The 22,285-nt window shown below is 44.8% G+C and overlaps 1 protein-coding gene across 1 annotated transcript; it reads right to left on the minus strand.

Moving 5' to 3' along the window:
• Positions 1–1,010: 1,010 nt before the first annotated feature.
• On the minus strand, positions 1,011–21,727 carry LOC117984107 (aristaless homeobox protein-like). Its single transcript, XM_069500009.1, has 6 exons — positions 21,241–21,727; positions 12,190–12,350; positions 11,726–11,863; positions 5,401–5,488; positions 1,354–1,492; positions 1,011–1,164 (listed from the first exon to the last, which is right to left on the minus strand). Exons 1-6 carry the CDS (start codon positions 21,314–21,316, stop codon positions 1,011–1,013), a joined length of 756 nt encoding a protein of 251 aa, XP_069356110.1. The 5' UTR covers positions 21,317–21,727.
• Between the last annotated feature and the right edge of the window lie 558 nt (positions 21,728–22,285).

Below are 22,285 nucleotides of genomic sequence, written 5' to 3' on the forward strand. Positions count from 1 at the left end.
ACAGCGAGCAGTAAGGCACACGCAGCGATATGAGCTGTAGTAAGTAGGTACTCCGGGGAACACGAACATATCATTATACCGGAATCTGTAGATAGGGTTCGATGTAAGTACTCGAGGATAACTGAACTGAACGCAGGAACACGGGACGTTTGTTACATTAGTGATGGGCGCTTCATTCCAATAACAATCGAATATTTTTCATCACTGTGTGTTTCGCATTCATAAAATTTAACAATCTAATGAATCGAACCATTGAACAACCGATTGTCAATTTTTATTCGATTGTTTCTTGTGAAAACGAATAAATCGACAATCGGTTGTTCAATTGTTACATTCGTTCGATTGTTTTTGGCAACAATCGCTCATTTCAATGTTTCAGACAACTTTTTACTCCACTTGTAATTACGTGAACTTAATTAATTTGTGTAAGTACCTACTAAACTGAACTAGTAGTATTCGTCCAATGTCGATATTACTTTTATTAAATATAAATAAAATGTATTGTCTTTAATTTATAGTTATTCGCTAAAACTTCTCAAAAAAAGTAATGTTCATAATTATTATAGGTAATTACTTATTATCAAAACAATCGGTGGGATAAAATATAATTTTACATAATCATTTTTTAACAAATAAAATATTTCAGAAATATAACTGTACATAATATTCAACATCAGAATATATTGAACGTATGTACGGTTATATGATATATCAGAAGTTGTATCACGACTACTACTACTAAGTATATGATTTAGTAGATTCTACTGAATCACATAGAATCAAGTCTCATCTTTTCAATAAAATATAATAATATTATGATTGTTGTAGCATAGTAACAAGCGGTCAAACCGGCGACGTGGCGTGGACGTAGCGCCGGTATTGTGTCCACGGCCACGTCACCGTGTTCACCACGCTTGTCATTACAACCGCGCCTAGACGTCGCGTGCAGGTCGAGTGTACCTACTCGTCGGAACAGAGCGTCAGACGCACAGAGACGCGGCGGCGGCGGGCTACGTGTGCACGCGGCTGTAGCGGTCGTGCAGCGCGTGCGGCGCGTGCGGCGCGTGCGGAGCGTGCGGCGCGTGCGGCGGCTCGGCGCGCGGCGGCGACGGCGAGCGCGGCGCCGGCGACGGCGGCGCGGGCGGCGGCAGCGCCAGCACGTACCTGCACCACACACACACACACACACACATCAGCAACAACCCTGAGACGCCACAGTCGATTTCAAATAAGTAATATACGAAGGCCGAGTGTAGAGTCCGGAACCCCGACCTTCTGTATTTACCTGACATTCGACGTGTGCTGCAAGTGGGAGGCGAGTATGCACACGTGCAGGTAAGTGTCGACAGTTACCTGTGCAGCAGCGCGCGGAAGGCGGCGGCGGGCTGCACCTCGTGCCACAGCGGCGCGCCCAGCCCCAGCCACCACTCGCCCGCGCCCACGCCCACGCCGCCCACGCCCACACCCATGCCGGGCGGCCACTCGCCCACACCTACGCCACACACGGAACATTCAATACAAATCTTCAAAACCAAATCTTATTGTAATCAAAATCATATTCATCTCAACGACGTTACAATACAGTGCAGTGTCACACTACACTACAGTGCAGTGTCACACTACACTACAGTGCAGTGTCACGCTACACTACAGTGCAGGAGCTTCCATCATCAGGATGGAGGACCGGGACTTGGAGTTCAATCACGGAATTGTTACTTGGTACCCAAGAACTGTTGTCCCACTATCAACAGTTCCTGAATGTCCACCGTAGGTCAGGTCGGCCGTCAGCTTGCAGCATCAGCATCTGGATTACAACTTCCTCCAAGGATGAAACATATGTATTTGCAAATCGGTCCAGAAATGTAACTGAAATCGGTACATTTGTTTCCAGCTTTATTTAAATGATGCTGATGTTGTTTGGGGAGGGCTCTGCAACTCACAACTTAATCTTTTATGTATGTCAATTGTCAAGGAAGCCACGCTATGTACTCAAATGATTTATGCGTCATCACAGGCCGCTTATATCTCTGGTAACTCATAATTGTATGTATAAACACATAATGATGTACATTCAAGTTAACTATCGTCTGGTACCTCATATCTGATGGGAAACTACTGTCAGTTGACGAGAGAGTACCACTAGGTAAGTCGGTATTAGATTCATACACAGGAACAATCCTCGTTTCTTATAATAATGTCTACTTCAAATCTTATGACTTTCAACAAACGAGGTTCATCGTCAATAATCGAACAACAATAACGATTGTCCTGACAGGTGAGAGCGCCTCCTGCAACGTGTATCGAGTGAGACACAATGCAGGTCTATACTGCTGGCACCTGGCACCTGGCACCTGGCACCTGGCACCGGGCAGTGGGCAGTATGTTCACCTCCGAGTTAATACAAGCTCGGCAAGATTACTTTCCGTTTTACTAAATCTAAGTACGGCCATTCGAAACGTTTCGTTTCGCCCTAACATCTACATAATTCCATATTCTACGGTAGTTTTGAATTTCTTTACGTGTAAGTAGGTACGTACTGTTCGAATAACGACTATAAAATTTTTTTATCCAAAAAAATAAAAACCGACTTCAATACACAAACACTAAAAATTAAAAAATAATTTAATTTACTACCGAATATATTATGTATACAAGAGTTAATATAGTTCCATAATAATACTTTTTGGTGCCGGTGCCAATTAGCTTTAGCTGCGCGAATCGTCTAGACTTCGTATTTTTAAGAGACTCTACAATGGCACCTCATTGGCACCGACCCCAAAAATATTATTATGGAACTACATTTACTCTTGTATACTTATTCGGTAATAAATTAAATTATTTTTTAATTTTTAGTGTTTGTGAACATTGAAGTCGGTTTTTATTTAAAAAAAAAAAAAAAAAAATTACAATTTTTAGTGCCCCATGTTATTAAAAATGCTATGCCTGGTTAAAAACATACTGTTTACTAAGCTATTACACTGATCGCGAGCAGTTTACTCTTATCCGTTGAGGAGTTCCATTATCTACCTTCGAAGATCTTCATCAGATCTTCATCAACTTCATATCGGACCACATCGAAAGTATACCCTTTCAAACAAAAAAGAATTTTTAAAATCGATCTAGGCGTCTTCGAGTAATCGGGTAACATACATAAAAAAGAAATAAAAAAGATTCCGACGAATTAAGAACCTCCTCCTTTTTTGAAGTCAGTTAAACGTTAGTGAAGAACAAATAGATCACAATCTGATGATAACATTATTTTAACCGCTAGTTTAGAAATCTATTTTCATGCTGAATGAAAAAGAAGACAATAGAGGTATTAATTGCCAACGGTGTGCGCTGACAAGATAGTGATCGGTAGTTGTGGTAATGACCAGCGAGCGCCGCGCGTCGTCACAGCACGACATAATGACACCTCCGCGACACGACACACTACCGGGGGCTGGCGCTGATTATAGGCTTCCCTCGTTACACCACACGTCATACGTCATACGTCATACGTCATACGTCATACCTACCTTCTACCTAACCTACCATTTCTCCGCTTAAAGTTTTAGAACTCATTACTTAGTGAAGTAGTTTTTAAACAACGTAATCAATTATATTGAACTAAGAAATAAAACTATACCATTTTACAAATAAAGTCTATCTCTAGTCTATATACTTATATATTGAACTTGAAAGTAACATTAAAATTTATTTTTATTCAAACTAACTTATTACTTATTAACATAACTTCGTTCAGTACAGCTGTAGTAATGATTGCGACGTGTGGACGTGTGGACGTGTGGACGTGTGGACGTGTGGACGTGTGGACGTGTGGACGTGTGGACGTGTGGACGTGTGGAGGGGCCACACAATAGAGAGAGGAACGTGAACCAAACGCCACCATAATGTCAGCATCAGCTTCAGCAGGATAAAAGCCATGATTTTTTTTATCAAAAAATATCATTCAGCCACCCACAATTAGACAAATAATAACCCTAAAACGATAACAACATGTTGGTGACATTAAACCTATTCCCGCAGTTCGGTTCGATGGCATGAGGCATTAGCAGGAGATCGTGGATAGATATGGAGTATCACAAATTGGGCGATAATGTCATTATAATCATACGTTCTGGTTATTTATAGTTCCAATGGTGTAGTCGTTATAAAATATATTTTTTAAATAGGTTATTGTTTTTAAACTGTATAATAGAAGTTCCAAAAAATACTCTATGTCTCCAGAGTAGATAACTATAGACCACTTTTTGGAATGAACCTACGCAACTCTCAAAAGTTGATTCTCCAACATTATTTTTAGAACTTGTTAATTTCTCTGGTAGAGATGTTGTCCTTGTCGCACATCACTTTTGTTTAGTTCTTCCTTTGGCGCGAACAAGTAAATATATGATACTTGTACACAGCTGACAGTCATGCTCTTCTTCTTTCTCTTTATTGCGCTGAGAAGGTCCTGGATCCCTGTGTCACTTCGACTGTCTCCGATCATTGTGATCGTCACCAACTTTACAGTTCATGTAGATAGTTACCGTGCTCGTGGTGCAGGAAGGGCGCGTGCTCGCAGCCCAGCGCCTTCTCGAGCTTGCGCCACTTGGCGCGCCGGTTCTGGCACCACACCTGCCAAACTAGTGCTCAAAACATGTGGATAATTACCGTGCTCGTGGTGCAGGAAGGGCGCGTGCTCGCGGCCCAGCGCCTTCTCGAGCTTGCGCCACTTGGCGCGCCGGTTCTGGCACCACACCTGCCAAACTAGTGCTCAAAACATGTGGATAGTTACCGTGCTCGTGGTGCAGGAAGGGCGCGTGCTCGCGGCCCAGCGCCTTCTCGAGCTTGCGCCACTTGGCGCGCCGGTTCTGGCACCACACCTGCCAAACTAGTGCTCAAAACATGTGGATAGTTACCGTGCTCGTGGTGCAGGAAGGGCGCGTGCTCGCAGCCCAGCGCCTTCTCGCGCTTGCGCCACTTGGCGCGCCGGTTCTGGCACCACACCTGCCAAACTAGTGCTCAAAACATGTGGATAGTTACCGAGCTCGTGGTGCAGGAAGGGCGCGTGCTCGCAGCCCAGCGCCTTCTCGCGCTTGCGCCACTTGGCGCGCCGGTTCTGGCACCACACCTGCCAAACTAGTGCTCAAAACATGTGGATAGTTACCGTGCTCGTGGTGCAGGAAGGGCGCGTGCTCGCGGCCCAGCGCCTTCTCGAGCTTGCGCCACTTGGCGCGCCGGTTCTGGCACCACACCTGCCAAACTAGTGCTCAAAACATGTGGATAGTTACCGTGCTCGTGGTGCAGGAAGGGCGCGTGCTCGCAGCCCAGCGCCTTCTCGCGCTTGCGCCACTTGGCGCGCCGGTTCTGGCACCACACCTGCCAAACTAGTGCTCAAAACATGTGGATAGTTACCGTGCTCGTGGTGCAGGAAGGGCGCGTGCTCGCGGCCCAGCGCCTTCTCGCGCTTGCGCCACTTGGCGCGCCGGTTCTGGAACCACACCTGTGCAAGCAAAACGCAACTTTACACCACTACTTACCATTCCCGCCCTACCATCAGATACAATCTTATGCTACATAATATTGTAGGCAAGCAATCGGCAATTCATTCGAATAACAATCGAGTTATTCGATTTTGTCAAAAATCAATCGACTGTTTTCGATTGATTAATTGTAATGTAATTGGCGCGCAGGTCTGGGGCGATAGAATCGAAAATTGAGTGCAAAGCGCAAATAATTTATATTTTCGATTTATTCGGTCGACACCGTGCGCTTTGCATTAGTAGACTTAACAACCGAATGGATCAAATAATCGATCAATCGATCGTTGATTATTGTTCAATTTTTGTTTGTTAAGACGAATAAATCGGCAATCGATTGTTCAATCGATTTTTCGAGTCATTCGATTGCTTTTTTGCAACTATGCGCAGGTATGCTAACAGCTCGAGTCTGGCACGATGCGCGACGTCGCACAATAACCAGCCAAGTAGAGCACACGTAACTTAGCTGACGAACTGTGCGGTCCGTCACCGGGGTGCGCTTCTCGTGTCTGGCGTTCTGTTTGTCTGTTTCGCGTATCGGTTATTTAGTTGACAATCGAGCATCGTTCGCCCGCATCGAGACTGAACCCGCCACATGGCGCACAGAGCGTGCAGGCGGCGGCAGTGTGGCACGGCGCGGCACGGCGCGGCACGGTACGGCACGGACGGCACGCCGAAGTCTCCGCGTCCACTTGGAATGTTTTTTATCGCGTAATTGTCGCCAATTTGCCGCTCTCCACTACAATGGGGCCGTAATGAAAAGCAATTACGCATACGTGGTTTTCGCGCGCGCTCGCACACAATGGAGTGTGAGCTCTGCCGCCTTGTGTTAGGGTCCACAGTCGCACGCCGGCGCCGGGAGAATAGAAACAAATTGAGCTAGTCGAGCCGCATTGCGCTAATAAAAAGACATTGTAGCCGGCGAAAGGCAAAAATGCTATAATTTCATAATTTCCAAATGAGTCCATTCGCTGCGGCGACATCGTGTGGGGAGGGGGGGAGTTATGAGGGAGGTAGTGGAGGGGGGGGGGGGGGAAATTGACTGAGCTTAAACGTTACAATTACTTTGAGATGCTCCATTGAATTCAAAGCACAGAAAAGTTAGAGAATAGAAAATCGCAGGAAAACCTACGTCTAATACAGTTAAGTACATAGTGTTATTGCCTGATACTCCAGTAAGGCTTGAAAAGCAATGATGAAGTCTAGATCTAGAGTAGATACGTCTGCCTAGAAGATGCCTAGGTACTTACCTATTAACTCTCGCTTTGAAGAACAGATATTATCTAAGTCGGACAGTAACATAATATCGTTTTCTCTTAGATACACCAGAGAATCACTCACTTCACTTAGAAACAAATTCGTCGCGTCATCTACTCGTGGCTGTACGCGGCATGTTGCGAGTGCTTCTCCGCGCTCGGCGCCGAACCGAGCTAACGTCTCGTATCCTGAACATGGAGATCTCCATGAGTCCCCCCCCCCCCCTACACCACCGAGGGGCCGGTTACTATTGATGGTCCACTAATGAAGCAGTTCAATTTAATTACACTCCACTTGAAATAAAACAAGACTGATTGAGCGGCCATTGTGCGCGTCGAGTGGAGTCGCGTTACACCGCCATCGCTCGCTGCTCCATTGCATTCTCCAGTGGCCCTCCGCCCTCCGCCCTCCGCGACATTCGACCCTAACTCGTTGTCTATAGAGTGTAGAGTGGCGCGCGCACAATGCGGAGGGTAGGTCGCTTGTCGGTGCGCGCCATCTATGAGAGGATTGAACGCAATTTACGCGCGTCGAGTGCGATGTAAGAAACCCTCCTCGAGCTGGAGCCAGGGCCGGCCCCACACCGTGTCGGGGCCGGGGCCGGCCCCACACCGTGTCGGGGCCGGGGCCGGCTCCACTCCGATCGATCATCTTTAGTGATGACAATAAAGAATAAATAGTACATAAAGATGGAGATATGATACGACCGGGACGAGCGCAGTGTGGGACGACCCCGCGTCCAAAGAGTAACACAAGAGGCGCGGCAGCTGGAGAGTGAGTCTCGCGCCGAGCGATGCCGTCAAATTACTCGTTAATGTTTCATTGTTTCATGAACGAGGCGAGGCGAGGCAGGCGCTGCCTTATAACGAGGCGCAATTAAAGACGTACTGCAGAGCATCTAATGACCGCAATGAATTCCTCATTAGGCGAATGCAGCCCTGCGAAATATTAAAGTGTTTCATTGTCTGTGCCGACTGCTCTCGGGCCGCGAGATTACCTCACCCCCTCCACCCCCGCGACACCCCCCCACACGCCCTCGCGGAGTAATTACCAAATTGCAGCGCCGCTCACTTTAACTGCAGTTGGAGAGCTCTCGCGCTCAAACCGCGCTTAATTAAACTATTGTTAGCCGCCGCCGACCGACCCGACCCGACCCGACCCGACCCGACCCGACCGACTGACGATCAGTTCACAGTACGATCGAGTCGATAGTCAATTTGCTTACCGTTGTAGAAAAATTTACAACAAGACAACAGACAACAGACAACAGACAACAGACAACAGACAACAGGTGCCGATTGTTACACTAAATATGTCATCGAAGACAAATCGAAATTCAAACTTATTTTATTCTTTTTCAAATTAAGCATTTCATAGTGCCAGAACAATGTGACTTGTAGGAGTTCGGAAGTTGCTGGCGCGGTGGTGGTGGGGGGGGGGGGGCAACACAATTAGCACGACACGAGACATCAGCGCGAGGACATAATGAGTGTAATGACGCGGAATTAGCGGCCATTGTCGAGCGAGCTGCTGCTGCCGCCCGGCGCCGCCCGCTGCCGCAGTGCTGCCGCCCGCTGCCGCAGTGCTGCACGCCAACTGGGGTATACTCCGGCCGACTTCTACTTATTATTAACTGCGCGACACACCTACTCGGATAGTCAAAGTCAAAGTCAAATGATTTATTCAAAATAGGTAATAAATTACTCTTTTTGATGGTCAGATGTTGGATTTGTAAGATATAGTGGTGATAATTATTAGGTAAACTTAAAACTAAAGCTACGAGGGTTCCAAACGCGCCCAGGGCTGAGAAGAGCCTACAACAAGATATTTTGAAAGAAAATCTTGTTAGGTTATTAGCAAACATATTGTTCTCAATAAATAAATAAATGGTTATCATGTAATAAGAGATGATCAGTAGATATATGAATGTAATTTCTCCTAGAAACCTCTTGAAAATTTTAAACGTCTTTATGACAAGATCTGTTGAAACGAATGCTTTAACTTATTAAAATTTATCCTATCTATTTAAATTATATATCTAAACTCCGTATGCATCAACACTGTTGCACCAAATAAAATATAGTTTTAGTAATGTATGAATATATATAGTATAGTATAAATATAATATAGTATATAATATAATATAATATAGTAAGAATGAGGTCGATGAACTTTGTCAGCCCTAGCACAGACTACGGTCTATTTGGGCTGCAAACTGCCAACACCAGTCTCGGCTTTTTATCTAGTGCTTTGGTCTAAAAGTGTGGTGTAAATTGTTCACTTTTCGTGTTGTCTAAATAAAAATAAAATAAATAAAATATTATAGAAATATCATTAGATTCAGTCGCTAAGTGTAAATATTTCAAGGGCGAGGATTCTGTTACAACTTACCGCTTTGCCGTCCGTCGTCTGCACTTCACTGCAAACCTTATCAAGCTTAGGTACCTACTTAGCAAGTAATGCACGACGGACGTGCGTGTTGTTACACGCAACAACATTCACTTCCGACTCCGTGTCTGTCGTGGGTGTATCGCCATTTTACAACATTGCACGACAGAAGGTTGTACGGATGAGTTGTAGAATTAATTAATCATATCGAATCCTGTGATCAATGTCATCGAAGACGTTGTTTTCTACCATCGAGCTTCCATAGGTATACGATATAGCATGTAACAACGCGCAGCAACCTGCGGACAATGCCGCTAATGCTAATTGCCGCGGCGTCGTGGCGGCTGCAGGCTGCAGGCTGCAGGCTGCAGGCTGCAGCGACACGGCCGCTGATCGACGCTATTTGACACCGCGTGGTTGCATCCCTCACTAACAGGCTACATTTGATATTTCACCTGTTTTAGTGTACATTGTAATCTCAAAGCTCTTTGCCGCAGCTTTGGAAGACCTCTTTAACCTCCTACAGTGGAACGGACTTGACATCAGCATCAGCGGCGAGTACATCACGCACCTTCGATCTGCCGATGACACAGTCGTTGTTGCAGACACTCTGGAAGACCTCAATACTGATGCTCTAAGACAATCATGTCTAATGCCTATGTCCGGCCCCACCGAGTCATCGTCGAGAGCTTTGCACTCGAAATTGAAGACGAGTACCTATGTATAACACCTGGGAGCTGGGACACACAATCCAGTAAGTAATTTGAAGACAACCGCCGCTGAGTTCAACTCGGCTGGGCAGCGTTTGGAAAGTTTCGATATAATATCTTCTCGTCCGAAATTCCGCAGTGCTTGTCGCCAGTAATGACGTATGGACCCGAGACTCGATCGGTAACTTGAGCCTCATCAGCAAGCTCAGAGTCACTCAGCGGGCGATGGAGAGAGATATGTGCGGCGTTTATCTACGTGATCGAATCAGAACTTACAAGATCCGTAGAAAAACCAGAGTAACCGACATAGCTCAACGAAGCTGAAGTGGCAATGGGCAGGGCACGTAGTTCGAAAGACCGATCGAGGTAGGTCAGTTGTGGTCTCGAGTCGCTGCAATGGCAACCTTGTACCAGAAAACGCAGCGTTGAAAGATCCCCTCTAGATTGACAGACGACATACAACGAGTCACGTGGAGTCGCTGGATTTAGGTGGTGCAAGACCGTGGCGAGCGGAAGTCCCTGCGAGAGGCGTGTGTCCAGCAGAGAGTCCAGCAGTGGACGTCTATAGCTCGATAGTGACGAATGTAATCCAGTCACAGAGCGTACTTCGACTGCCCGCTGCACGCCCCAGCTGTACCGCGCTGGCTTGGTGCAGTGGACACGGCGACTGGTGTGAGGCGATGCAGCAGACTCGTGAGCACTGGTCAGTTCAAAATGTTTGCTTCAAACTCAGATTCACTATCGTAGAACTCTATGTTCCGTTGTCTAAATTAACTTGCAGTTACAAATAAGTGAGTAATATTAAATAGTAAATGTAATTATGAGTAGTTCCAGCGATCGCGAGATGAAACGTGTCTCCGCCGAGCCGCGGAGTTCATTATGTCGTCACTCGTTACTGAATACTTGCAGAGAATTTAATTATAGTTCGTCGAGTACATCATTACAAAATGTGTAATTATATTTATTAATAATCGTACGCTCTCAATGAAATTAATGACTTATTTTATTAATAATTTTAAACTAAATTGTAATTTATAATAAGCTATGGATCCTCCGTCCAAATCATTACAGAACTTCAGAATATAATATTGTGTCTGTAAGACTCCAATGCTTTTGTATGAAAATACCTATGACAAGGATCGTCATGAAAATTTTAAAAATAATGTTATTTCTTGTACGATTGTACGGAACCTCTCGCTAGCGAGTCCGACTGGCACTTGACCAATTTGTGTTTGAATAGGTATCTTATTATCATCATCACATTAAATTTGAGATTTTTTTACTACGTCATTGATAAATATGTCAAAAAGAGAGGACCTAAGTGTTATCCTTGTGGGACGCCACAAGTTATGGGCATGAATATAGAACAGAACCCCTCGCTGGCAACTTCGTGGCTCGTATCACGCAAACAGGACAACGGGGCAGGTCACGTGAATGCCATTATAATATTATGCTTGTACAAAACTTTTTAAGTTGTGTACAAGTATAATATTATAACGACAGATTTTGTCAAAGGCTTTTGAATAGTCCACAGATGAATAGTCAGTATACCTATATACAATTAACTTAAAAGCCACCATCCATAGGCAAGATAAGCTGATCAATGAATTCGCATAAATTAGACTCAGTGGATTTTTGCTAACGCAAGTTTGTTGCTTTTAAGCTATGTAAGGTTGTACTTTAATTAATATAATCATTTAAATGGTTTTCAGATAAAATAGCTCGTTGTACTGTGTACGGGCTATACGTTTAGTCTATATGCGTAGCGTACGTTATGTGTGGTGTCCGTTATATGTGGTGTGTGGTATGTGTGGTGTGCGGTCCGTGTGGGGTGCGGACACCGACCTGCACTCTGGCCTCGCTGAGGTCGAGCCTCATGGCGAGCTCCTCTCTCGTGAACACGTCGGGGTACTGCGTCTTGTCGAAGGCGCGCTCCAGCTCGTGCAGCTGGTATGTGGTGAAGGTGGTGCGGCTGCGGCGCACCTGCTTGCAACACAAACCACACCGACAGTGAACAACAAGTGACACCACAGGCAATTACAACAATGTTCGAGCGGACATGGCCCGGGCCCGGGCAAGGCGTGCGGATCCTGCTCATGAGATGGTCAACAAAGAAGTTGTATGATAGTAGGTACGCGACACTGGGGCGAGTCGGTAATAAACGCTTCATATGGGTACACGTATACACGTAAAATAATATAAAAATTGTTTTAAGAACTTTAAAAATTCAATTTTTAAATAGTTTCTTTCTAAAATCTTTTTTTCCCTGCTCCGGCTCTTCCGACATGGCATCAAGCGTAGCAAGTTACCTTGCGCGGCCGGCCCGCGTCCATGGCATCCAGCGCGTCCAGCTCCGCGCGCTCGGGCTCGGCGCTCGGCTCGTGCTCGTGCTCGTGCTCGTGCTCCGCCTCGTGCTCTGAGTCGGAGTGGACACCTTCGCTTTTCATTTCAACGCACCGATCCACGCCATCTGACAAAAAACATTATTTTTAAATTTCTTTATTAAATCTAATAAAGTCCACTTCAAATGCACAGAGGTCAATATGGAAGTGGCCAAATTTATAACAGACATACAAAAGTCAGCCTGGAATAATACTACATCGATTAAAAATGGAGTAAGGGTACCACCTATCCTAAGGAAATTATCCTTCATATTAGAATAAACATGAAGATATAAGAACAGTGGCATGATTTGAAATCGTCACAAGACAAAACAAATTCATGAAAACAAACAAATATTTAATGAAAATAAATTGAATGATCACCTCGAGAAGAAACCGAGGACTCACTCCATGAAACAACATCATAATAATATGGACCGATATCTTTTTCGAAATTATTTGAAAAATAGTTAAAAAGGGACTGTTTTAGTCTCTTTTTAACAATTTTTCGTTACTAAGAGATAGAAAATAACACCAAATCACCAATTTGGATCTCGAGAAAATACTCAACGATAGATCAAGTCCAAAGGATTACTGACATAATAGAGAAATCATTAGAACATAAGAGCTTTGCTAAGCTTTTGATAAAGTGTGGCACGACGGGCTTATCTATAAACTCAGGAGTATGCTACCAAAGTTATTTGCAGAACTTATTCTTGAATCGTAATATATTTGGATTAGATGGTAGAGTTCGTCAAGAAGATGCCTGAACTCAAGGAAGTCAAAGCTGGGGTACCACAAGGAAGTGTCTTAAGTCTGCTCCTGTACAAGCCATTCATTCGTAAGGTTACATTGTGCTAAAAAGTGCATAAGTGTAGTGTTTGTGTGATAGGTAGTGCTTGAGTAGGTCCATGGCTGGAGCTAGTTTATACCTATTAAAATACTAGCTGATGTCCACGATTTCGTCTGCTAGGAATTAGGTTTTTAAAAATCCCGTGGGAACTCTTTGATTTTCCGGGATAAAAAGTAGCCTATGTGTTAATTCAGGGTATAATCTACCTCCATTCCAAATTTACTCACCGAGTAATATATTGGTTCTCAGCATAATAAGTTCAATAGCAAAACGTCATGTTGTTAATACACATTACCATCGCTTCATCAAATACGAGTTAGCATTGTGTGTGTGTGTGTGTGTGTGTGTGTGTGTGTGTGTGTGTGTGTGTGTGTGTGTGTGTGTGTGTTCCCAGCACCAGCGAGCATGCACCGGCGTGACATCGATCTCTTAATCCGGCGCAACCCGGCCCTCGGCGATAGCGCGTCACCCCTCACCGGTGCCGCGGTGCCACGCCACTCTCGCCCCTGCGCCGCTGCACATAGAGCTCACGTCACCCCTCGCCGGTGCCGCGGTGCCGCGCCACTCTCGCCCCTGCGCCGCTGCACATAGAGCTCACGTCACCCCTCGCCGGTGCCGCGGTGCCGCGCCACTCTCGCCCCTGCGCCGCTGCACATAGAGCTCACGCCCGCTCCGCGACAACGGCCAAGTGCCAACTAAACACGCTTTTTGTGAAGCACTTAACGTCACTCGACATTAGTCGCACTATTTATTTATACTAATTGTATTTCAGTTAAGCCGCGATGTAATCCTTGTCGGAGTCGCGAGTCGGTCGAGCGACGCCGGGCGGCGCCACTAGCGCGGGGCAACTCTGCACTATCATCATCCGTACAATGAGATGGTCGAGCGACGCCGGGCGGCGCCACTAGCGCGGGGCAACTCTGCACTATCATCATCCGTACAATGAGATGGTCGAGCGACGCCGGGCGGCGCCACTAGCGCGGGGCAACTCTGCACTATCATCATCCGTACAATGAGATGGTCGAGCGACGCCGGGCGGCGCCACTAGCGCGGGGCAACTCTGCACTATCATCATCCGTACAATGAGATGGCCGAGCGACGCCGGGCGGCGCCACTAGCGCGGGGCAACTCTGCACTATCATCATCCGTACAATGAGATGGTCGAGCGACGCCGGGCGGCGCCACTAGCGCGGGGCAACTCTGCACTATCATCATCCGTACAATGAGATGGTCGAGCGACGCCGGGCGGCGCCACTAGCGCGGGGCAACTCTGCACTATCATCATCCGTACAATGAGATGGTCGAGCGACGCCGGGCGGCGCCACTAGCGCGGGGCAACTCTGCACTATCATCATCCGTACAATGAGATGGTCGAGCGACGCCGGGCGGCGCCACTAGCGCGGGGCAACTCTGCACTATCATCATCCGTACAATGAGATGGTCGAGCGACGCCGGGCGGCGCCACTAGCGCGGGGCAACTCTGCACTATCATCATCCGTACAATGAGATGGTCGAGCGACGCCGGGCGGCGCCACTAGCGCGGGGCAACTCTGCACTATCATCATCCGTACAATGAGATGGTCGAGCGACGCCGGGCGGCGCCACTAGCGCGGGGCAACTCTGCACTATCATCATCCGTACAATGAGATGGTCGAGCGACGCCGGGCGGCGCCACTAGCGCGGGGCAACTCTGCACTATCATCATCCGTACAATGAGATGGTCGAGCGACGCCGGGCGGCGCCACTAGCGCGGGGCAACTCTGCACTATCATCATCCGTACAATGAGATGGTCGAGCGACGCCGGGCGGCGCCACTAGCGCGGGGCAACTCTGCACTATCATCATCCGTACAATGAGATGGTCGAGCGACGCCGGGCGGCGCCACTAGCGCGGGGCAACTCTGCACTATCATCATCCGTACAATGAGATGGTCGAGCGACGCCGGGCGGCGCCACTAGCGCGGGGCAACTCTGCACTATCATCATCCGTACAATGAGATGGTCGAGCGACGCCGGGCGGCGCCACTAGCGCGTCCGTACAATGAGATTCATCTCAATCATGTTGTTGATATAACAAACATAAGGCGTTTATTCAGCGATATAAACGTTCCCCTAGATGCGGCGCTTCATAGTAACGCTCTGTTTCCACGAACATCGGAGTCCGCACTCCGCACTCCGCACTCCGCACTCCGCACTCCGCACTCCGCACTCCGCACTCCGCACTCCGCACTCCTGTTGTCGATCGTAGTCCACTTTAGACGCAGTCCGTTAGTGCGGACGTAGACAAGTTAAGGCAGACTACAGTACCCGTAGTACAAGATTTTACGTCTCACCAAACGAAACCAAATTCGAGAGTCGAAATACTTCAACAATTGCATGGCAATTGCATGGCAATTGTATCTCAATTGTTATATCTGTCAATACACTCTTAAATAATAATATCGGGAATTGAGAGCAGAGAGCGGTGTTTGTATCATTTCCCCGCCGATGTGACGCAGTGCCAGATGATGTTATATGTATGTGCTATGAACAGACAACTGTCAAGCATAATTATCTCTTTGAATAAATGTTGAATGTGTTCAGTTGTTCAGTAAATATTGCCTAAGTAGTTGTAATGTTGTAATCAGTGTGTAAGACTTAGTCCTTAGAGCAGCTAATGTACATCGTTACTGTCTCAACAGAAGCGACCACAGCATGTATGAAAAAAGTAACAGAAACTACAAAAAAGATGACCTACTATTTAAACTAAGTGAATACATGAAAAAAACCCGCAACAATATTATAATTACTTAATGAAAAGATGATCTTAAAAATAGTGATGTAATAATGAATGAATGAATGGAAAAAGAACGAAGTAGGTATTTACGTAAAATTACAAGTTACTGAAACAACTTCAGACATGTTTTTCAAAAGAGATCTTTCTGTTTCTGTGAGCGTTTATGAGAGAGCAGATGCGACGGACAGGCAAGTAAAAAAGTTTTGATAAGTAAAAGGTGCTAACTTAGGATCGATACTTCCAGCCAGCCCTAAGTATCTCACGACTGTACAGATCATGCCCGCGTGGAATGGTGCTGAATTACTTTCTACATTTCCGCGCTGGACGGAACGGACGGACAGACCTTCTGATCTGCCTTCATCGGCTACTGTACCTACCCTGTAGGTTTCTCGACAGACAGACAATAAAATTGATCCTATAAGGATACAAAGTGAGGTACCCACGTTTTATGTTTATAATACCTACCTAAGTACCTACTCACTACTCACTACTGGTAGACGAGAGGAGGACAGAACATTTAGGAATAGTACCAAAATGAATGCTGTTCAAAAAGAAATCACAACAGATCACAAAGATCGTTGAGGTCTGAGATGTGCGCAGCATCCCTCGCGCGCAGCCGGCCGAGATAATCATCATACTTCCAAATGACTATTTGTCCAACATCTCCGCGAGGCGTGTATCGAGCACGCTATTGTAGCTCTTCACACAAGCCACTACGGATCAGTTCGGCGTGGCGGCGCGGCTGCACCTCCGCCGCCACCGCGCCCGCGCCGCGCCGCGCCGAGGGGGGGCGCTTATTAGTTTGTTCGCGGCCGCGCGCTGTGTACCCATCAGTATCTACTCGCTGTAAGTCGGGAATATTAATATCTATTTGGGGTTATTTGTATTGGAGGACGACCTGGAGGAGTGGGGGGGGGGGCCTTGTACGTGACCAGCCGGCGCCCGCGACTTCGGCCGCGTGGGTTTAGGTTATTAAAATCCGATGGAACTCTTTGATTTTCTGGATTAAAACGCAGTAGCTAGATAGGTTCAACTCTACAAATACATACATGCGCCCGACCCGTCGCCACTTGCTCCCGACTGGACATCGAGGCTTCTTGATTTGAGTACAATTAGCTATTAATTATAGTAATAGGACAAAAATCTAAAATATGTGCACACTCACTGCACAGTGCACAACCGCGGCTAGCGTTAGGGAAGCTATCTACTTAAATGAATAACATTTTGCTTAGGCTTCAGTGCCCGGCTTTGCCCGCGGGCGTCACGCGGGTATAAGATATATGGTTAGAGTTGCTATTTATTTCTTAAAATTGCTACTAAACTCTTTAGATTTTGCTTAAGAATTAATTCTAAACCATAGACATTTTATTTGTAAACAGAGGCACGTCAAAATGATAGAAAAAATACTACAGACGTGACAGAACAATTAACAGATTATAAATGGCAAATCTATGGTACTTACATGGCAAAACATAATAAAGATTTTATTATATTTTAGAAATAAAGTAATTGTAGATTTAAATAGAGTATAATGTGGTATTTAAAGTATATAAATGTAGTAGAGTTTAAAATCTATTGACTCTATTGAATTTAATCTTTACATGGTATCACTATATTTTTATACAGAGGGTGGGAGTTAATCCCAGCCTATAAATGGCTCTGCTTTAACGGTAGAAATCATTAATTTTCCTATTTTTAAGAAGAAGCTGTGACATACCTACAGGTACGAATATTGTTGATTTTATATTTCTTTTGTTGTACTATGTATGTTGATTTATGTATTGTTCAAATGTGTAATTGGTATTACAAAATAGACACCACCGAGTTTTTTCTTGCCAGTTCTTTCTCTCGGTAGATAATATGCTTTTTACGAACTGGCGGTAGATTTTTCTTAAAGGAAATAATAAATTATTTAATGATAAAGCAATAAGTAATGGTAAAGATAAACTTTGATTTGGAGGGAGTTTTTCCCTGAATAAAACAGTTTATTTCCTTATACAATCTTTTATTTTGTCTCCTACCTACAACCACGCCCTAGCTTATTGATAAGTAACGAACTAAGGTTTAGACTCTCAGTAGGTTGATTCCTGACTCTATTGTCTCTATATTCTGAGGCTAATCTAGCACGGGCGTCACGCGGGCGTCACGCGGGCGTCACGCGGGCGTCACGCGGGTAACACGTAGGCACTGCCAGAAAGTTACCATGTAAACGCTCACCGAAATAAGTTTCGCAACTCCTTGAGGGAATTCCGGGGCGTACCTATAGATAGGGGTCCACGGGTCACTCATAGTGACCTTTGTCCAGCAGTGGAGTTGGACCTATGTCCAGCAGTGGAGTTGGACCTATGTCCAGCATGTGGATGTCTATAATATCTACCAACCTGTTTCAATGCAAAATATTATATAAAAGCTTTGTTTGCTTTGTTGTTCTTTCTCCTTTAACTCGTTAAGTAATTAGTAGTAAGTAATTACAAATGAACTAAATAGCTACGAACGAGACGCGCGCCGCGACGCCTGCAGCCTACTTGCCAGTAGTACTTGCCAGTAGTACTCGCCAGTAGTACTTGCCAGTAGTACTTGCCAGTAGTACTTGCCAGTAGTACTTGCCAGTAGTACTCGCCAGTAGTACTTGCCAGTAGTACTTGCCAGTAGTACTTGCCAGTAGTACTTGCCAGTAGTAGCCAACAATACACCTACGTAGACCAAAGGTAGAACAATATAGAAGTTGGAATACATTATTGTGGTTTTGGTCGAGTAGGTAATACCTACTAGGCTCTGAGACTATAGTACCTACCTACTTATATTTTGTCTACTTATTTTACAACATATTTGCGAACTTGCATATTTTAGCGTTTAAACTATCGCGAGTGATCTGTCCCGGCTTTACTCACGTGTTCGGTCGACGTTAGCCCGACTAGTTTCGAACCCATCCATCAGCATCGGGCAGTCAGCAGGACAGCATTTACGTCCACTAAACACGTGAGTAAAGCCGGGACAGATATTATAATATAATATAATAATTGTAAATATATTTTTTTAGTGATAAATTTTTCTGTATGTTTTATAGACTAGAGATAATAATTGCATATATTTTTTTGTAAATATTATTAGATCGATGGGAACTTTTTACATTTCATTAATACTGGTGCAGGTGTTCCGAAATTTTGTAAAAATTTTTAGCTCTCCTATGCGAATTACCTTACCTAAGACCTTACCCCTATGTTTGAGCTAAATTAACTGAAATGAGCGTCGTAGAGAGCGGCGCGAGCGAGGGATCCCATTGATGTCTTTTGCACGGCACGGCGCTACGGCGTAGCGCGCCCGTAGAGCGCCCGCTACGGGCACAGTTGTGTAACCTATTTACTTTGCTCTCTATACTTTCCAAACAAAAAGTAGGTACGTGTACTTTTCTAGATAGTGACCTATGATTTAACAAAATAAAAAAGCACAAGTAGATACTTAACTAGCCTCATCAGTTGTAATTTGTATCTACTAATTACCGTATTATTATTATATTATTATTTTATCAATCCTAATAATAGTCTACTATTGTAGGTACACAGAAACAAGTTGTAGCAAAGTTGCCAATTTCGCATGGTTAAACATGATTCAGTGTATTATAGTTTTTATAAAGTTAAAAAGGAAAAGGTGACTGACTGACTGACTGATCTATCACAGCTCAAACTATGCATTAATAGGATCAGACGATCTATTCGCGAAAAAAGATATTTTTCATCTCTCTCTTCATAGGTATAAATTAGCAATTAAGGATGTATAATCAAATGCTGCCAAGTTATAGTTTACACTTTAGTCGAGTTTAGTTTGTTACCTAGTTAGTTAGTTAGTGATTTTATACTCTGTGCCTAATGTTCATATGCGTACTGTGCCCGTGTGTTGTGGACATCATTATTATTATTATAAGTATTAATCTCTCATTGGAGACTGCTTTGGTTTAAGTGTTTTTATATAAGGTACAGTCCCCGAAGCTAATTTCGTCCACTTCGGTTTCTTTTTTCTAAATAACACCATCTAGTTTGAATACTTCGAATCTAAAGTTCGTCATGTCAGTCGGCCAATGTAAAGTTCGTCATGTCAGTCGGCCAATGTAAAGTTCGTCATGTCAGTCGGCCAATGTAAAGTTCGTCATGTCAGTCGGCCAATGTAAAGTTCGTCATTTCAGTCGGCCAATGTAAAAGTTTGGTGGTGAAACGTCGCGCCTGTGTTGAGATAATTAAAAATATAAAAAACTGTTCAAGGTGAGTATTTGATTGAAATACTATCGGTATTGTTTAAATATTGATATGTTTGACTTATTTATACGAAATATTTGACAAAATGTGTTGTTATTGCTTGGATTTAAATTGATTATAATTTCATTTAGATTATGACACATGTTTTATGTTGAATGGAGGCTAACAACATAATTAGCAAATTCTTAATATCGTCATATAGGGGATGTGAGCCTAATATCGCCCCCCTACGTGAGCCTAATATCGCCCCCTACGTGAGCCTAATATCGCCCCCTACGTGAGCCTAATATCTCCCCCTACGTGAGCCTAATATCGCCCCCTACGTGAGCCTAATATCGCCCCCGGGACGATATTTAGATCATTTTATTTTATAGGCCTAATTTTATCTATGCAATTTATTTTTAGAATTAAAATTACATAAACTATAGATACCAATGATTAATAAAAGTCTGACAAGATGATATAATTATGATTACTAATAATTATTGTTAAAAATACAATTTAAGTTTACATACTAATTATTGTGATCCTAATATCGTCCCCGGGACGTAATTAGGTGCCCAGAATTTTTTTTTTGAGAATTTCTACTTTTTTGCCAAAGCTCTTTTTGTGAAAATTGTTACAAAGTTAACGGGTTTTTGAATATCTAATAATATAAAGGAATGTTCTACCTAAACTTTGACGTTTTATTTATTACTTTACTCGTGATATATTTTTATTAATTCTTTTTTTACAAAAAGGGGACGATATTTGGCGACTGTACCTTATACACTATCTATATTTCTCATTGTAACTGTTTGTCTCTACAAAATAAATTAAATTAAAAAAATTAAAAATTAAGACGAAAGTAGCTAAGTATGACATAGACATTCGCTAACAGGGGAATTTTAAAAATTCGACCCCTAAGGCGTTATAGGAGTTTGAAATGTAGGTACCCCCATGTAGCCCACGCGGATGAAGTCGAGGGCAGAAGCTAGTCTCAGGAATAGAAACTTCGTGAATTAGCTGAATGATCACATTGCGCTTGTTCAGTATAGCAATATCCCTGACTCCCTCGCGCACTGCGCAGCGCCGGTGTCGCCGTCGCCGTCGTACACGTACCGGGCGAGCGGCGCGGGCGGTGCCCCAGGATGCTGTCGATGGTGTAGGCGGCGCCGCGCCGCGCGCTGCTGGCCATGGCGTCGCTCGCCGCACTCCGCGCCGCACTCTGCGCCGCACTCCGCGCTGCACTCCGCGCCGCACTACGCGCCGCACATCCGGCACTCGCACATTCACCAACTGACTAAACTAATTAACCTTTTCTATTTTCTTCCTATGCAGATAGGTATCTAGTCAACAACAGGCACACAGTTAATCTGGAAGAGTCGAGATCCGATTGTTTACTTTCGAAAGTCCACGTAACTATTCACTATTCATTCGTTTTTGATAATAAGTATCTAGTAGTCGCCATAATCATTTTTACAAACCGTAATTTCATAACGAAGGCTACCTATTTATATTTCGTGAATAATTAAATAATACATTTACGATTTGATAAACTACGACATAAACTCGCACGCTCGGCGTCCGCGCGACGCTCGCCGTGCTCGCTCGACTGTCGCCGAAGTTTGACTGATGGCCTCGGCGAGTGTCACGCGGCCGCCTCCCGCTAGAGCCTTCCCGCCCCGCGGCCGTCTCGCTCGTCCCTTGCGATCTCCGGTAGCGCCGTCTCTGTCGCTGACCCCGCCCCGCTGTCGCGATTGGTCGTCGAGTAAAGCCAGGGTCACATTAGCGCGAACGGTCCACTCGCCTGCGGCTCGCGCCGACGTCGGGCTCACGGGTGAGCAGACAACTTGCGCGGGTCTTCGAATTGGGATAGAAAATTGGATAGCGATTTTAAAAACGCTGTTAATATCTTGGACTGTTTTTTGTTAAAAATAAATGAAAAACATGAATTACTAAGGACCTACCCACCAAAAACTTACAAGAAAATCTTTACATCATATATAGGTACCTACTGGGTTTTGCTTTGTTATGCCTACCTAAAACTGTCTAAATAATATTTTACAAAAATGCAATTAGGTAGTTTTAAACTAATGCTAGATGGCGTTATGGTCTGAGATCCCGTGTTAGAAATATCTATCCTCTATTATGTAAGGGTGATAGA

This window comes from Maniola hyperantus, chromosome 7, assembly GCF_902806685.2.
Source record: "Maniola hyperantus chromosome 7, iAphHyp1.2, whole genome shotgun sequence".
In the NCBI taxonomy this organism is placed as follows: domain Eukaryota; kingdom Metazoa; phylum Arthropoda; class Insecta; order Lepidoptera; family Nymphalidae; genus Maniola; species Maniola hyperantus.

Excerpts from the sequence above, each read along its gene's own strand:
- LOC117984107 (XM_069500009.1), bottom strand. The coding sequence starts at position 21,316 with ATGGCCAGCAGCGCGCGGCGCGGCGCCGCCTACACCATCGACAGCATC. Across the intron at positions 12,351-21,240 it reads CCGCCCGCGCCGCTCGCCCG|ATGGCGTGGATCGGTGCGTT; the intron begins GTACGTGTACGA and ends GTTTTTTGTCAG. Across the intron at positions 11,864-12,189 it reads ACGCGGGCCGGCCGCGCAAG|GTGCGCCGCAGCCGCACCAC; the intron begins GTAACTTGCTAC and ends TGTTGCAAGCAG.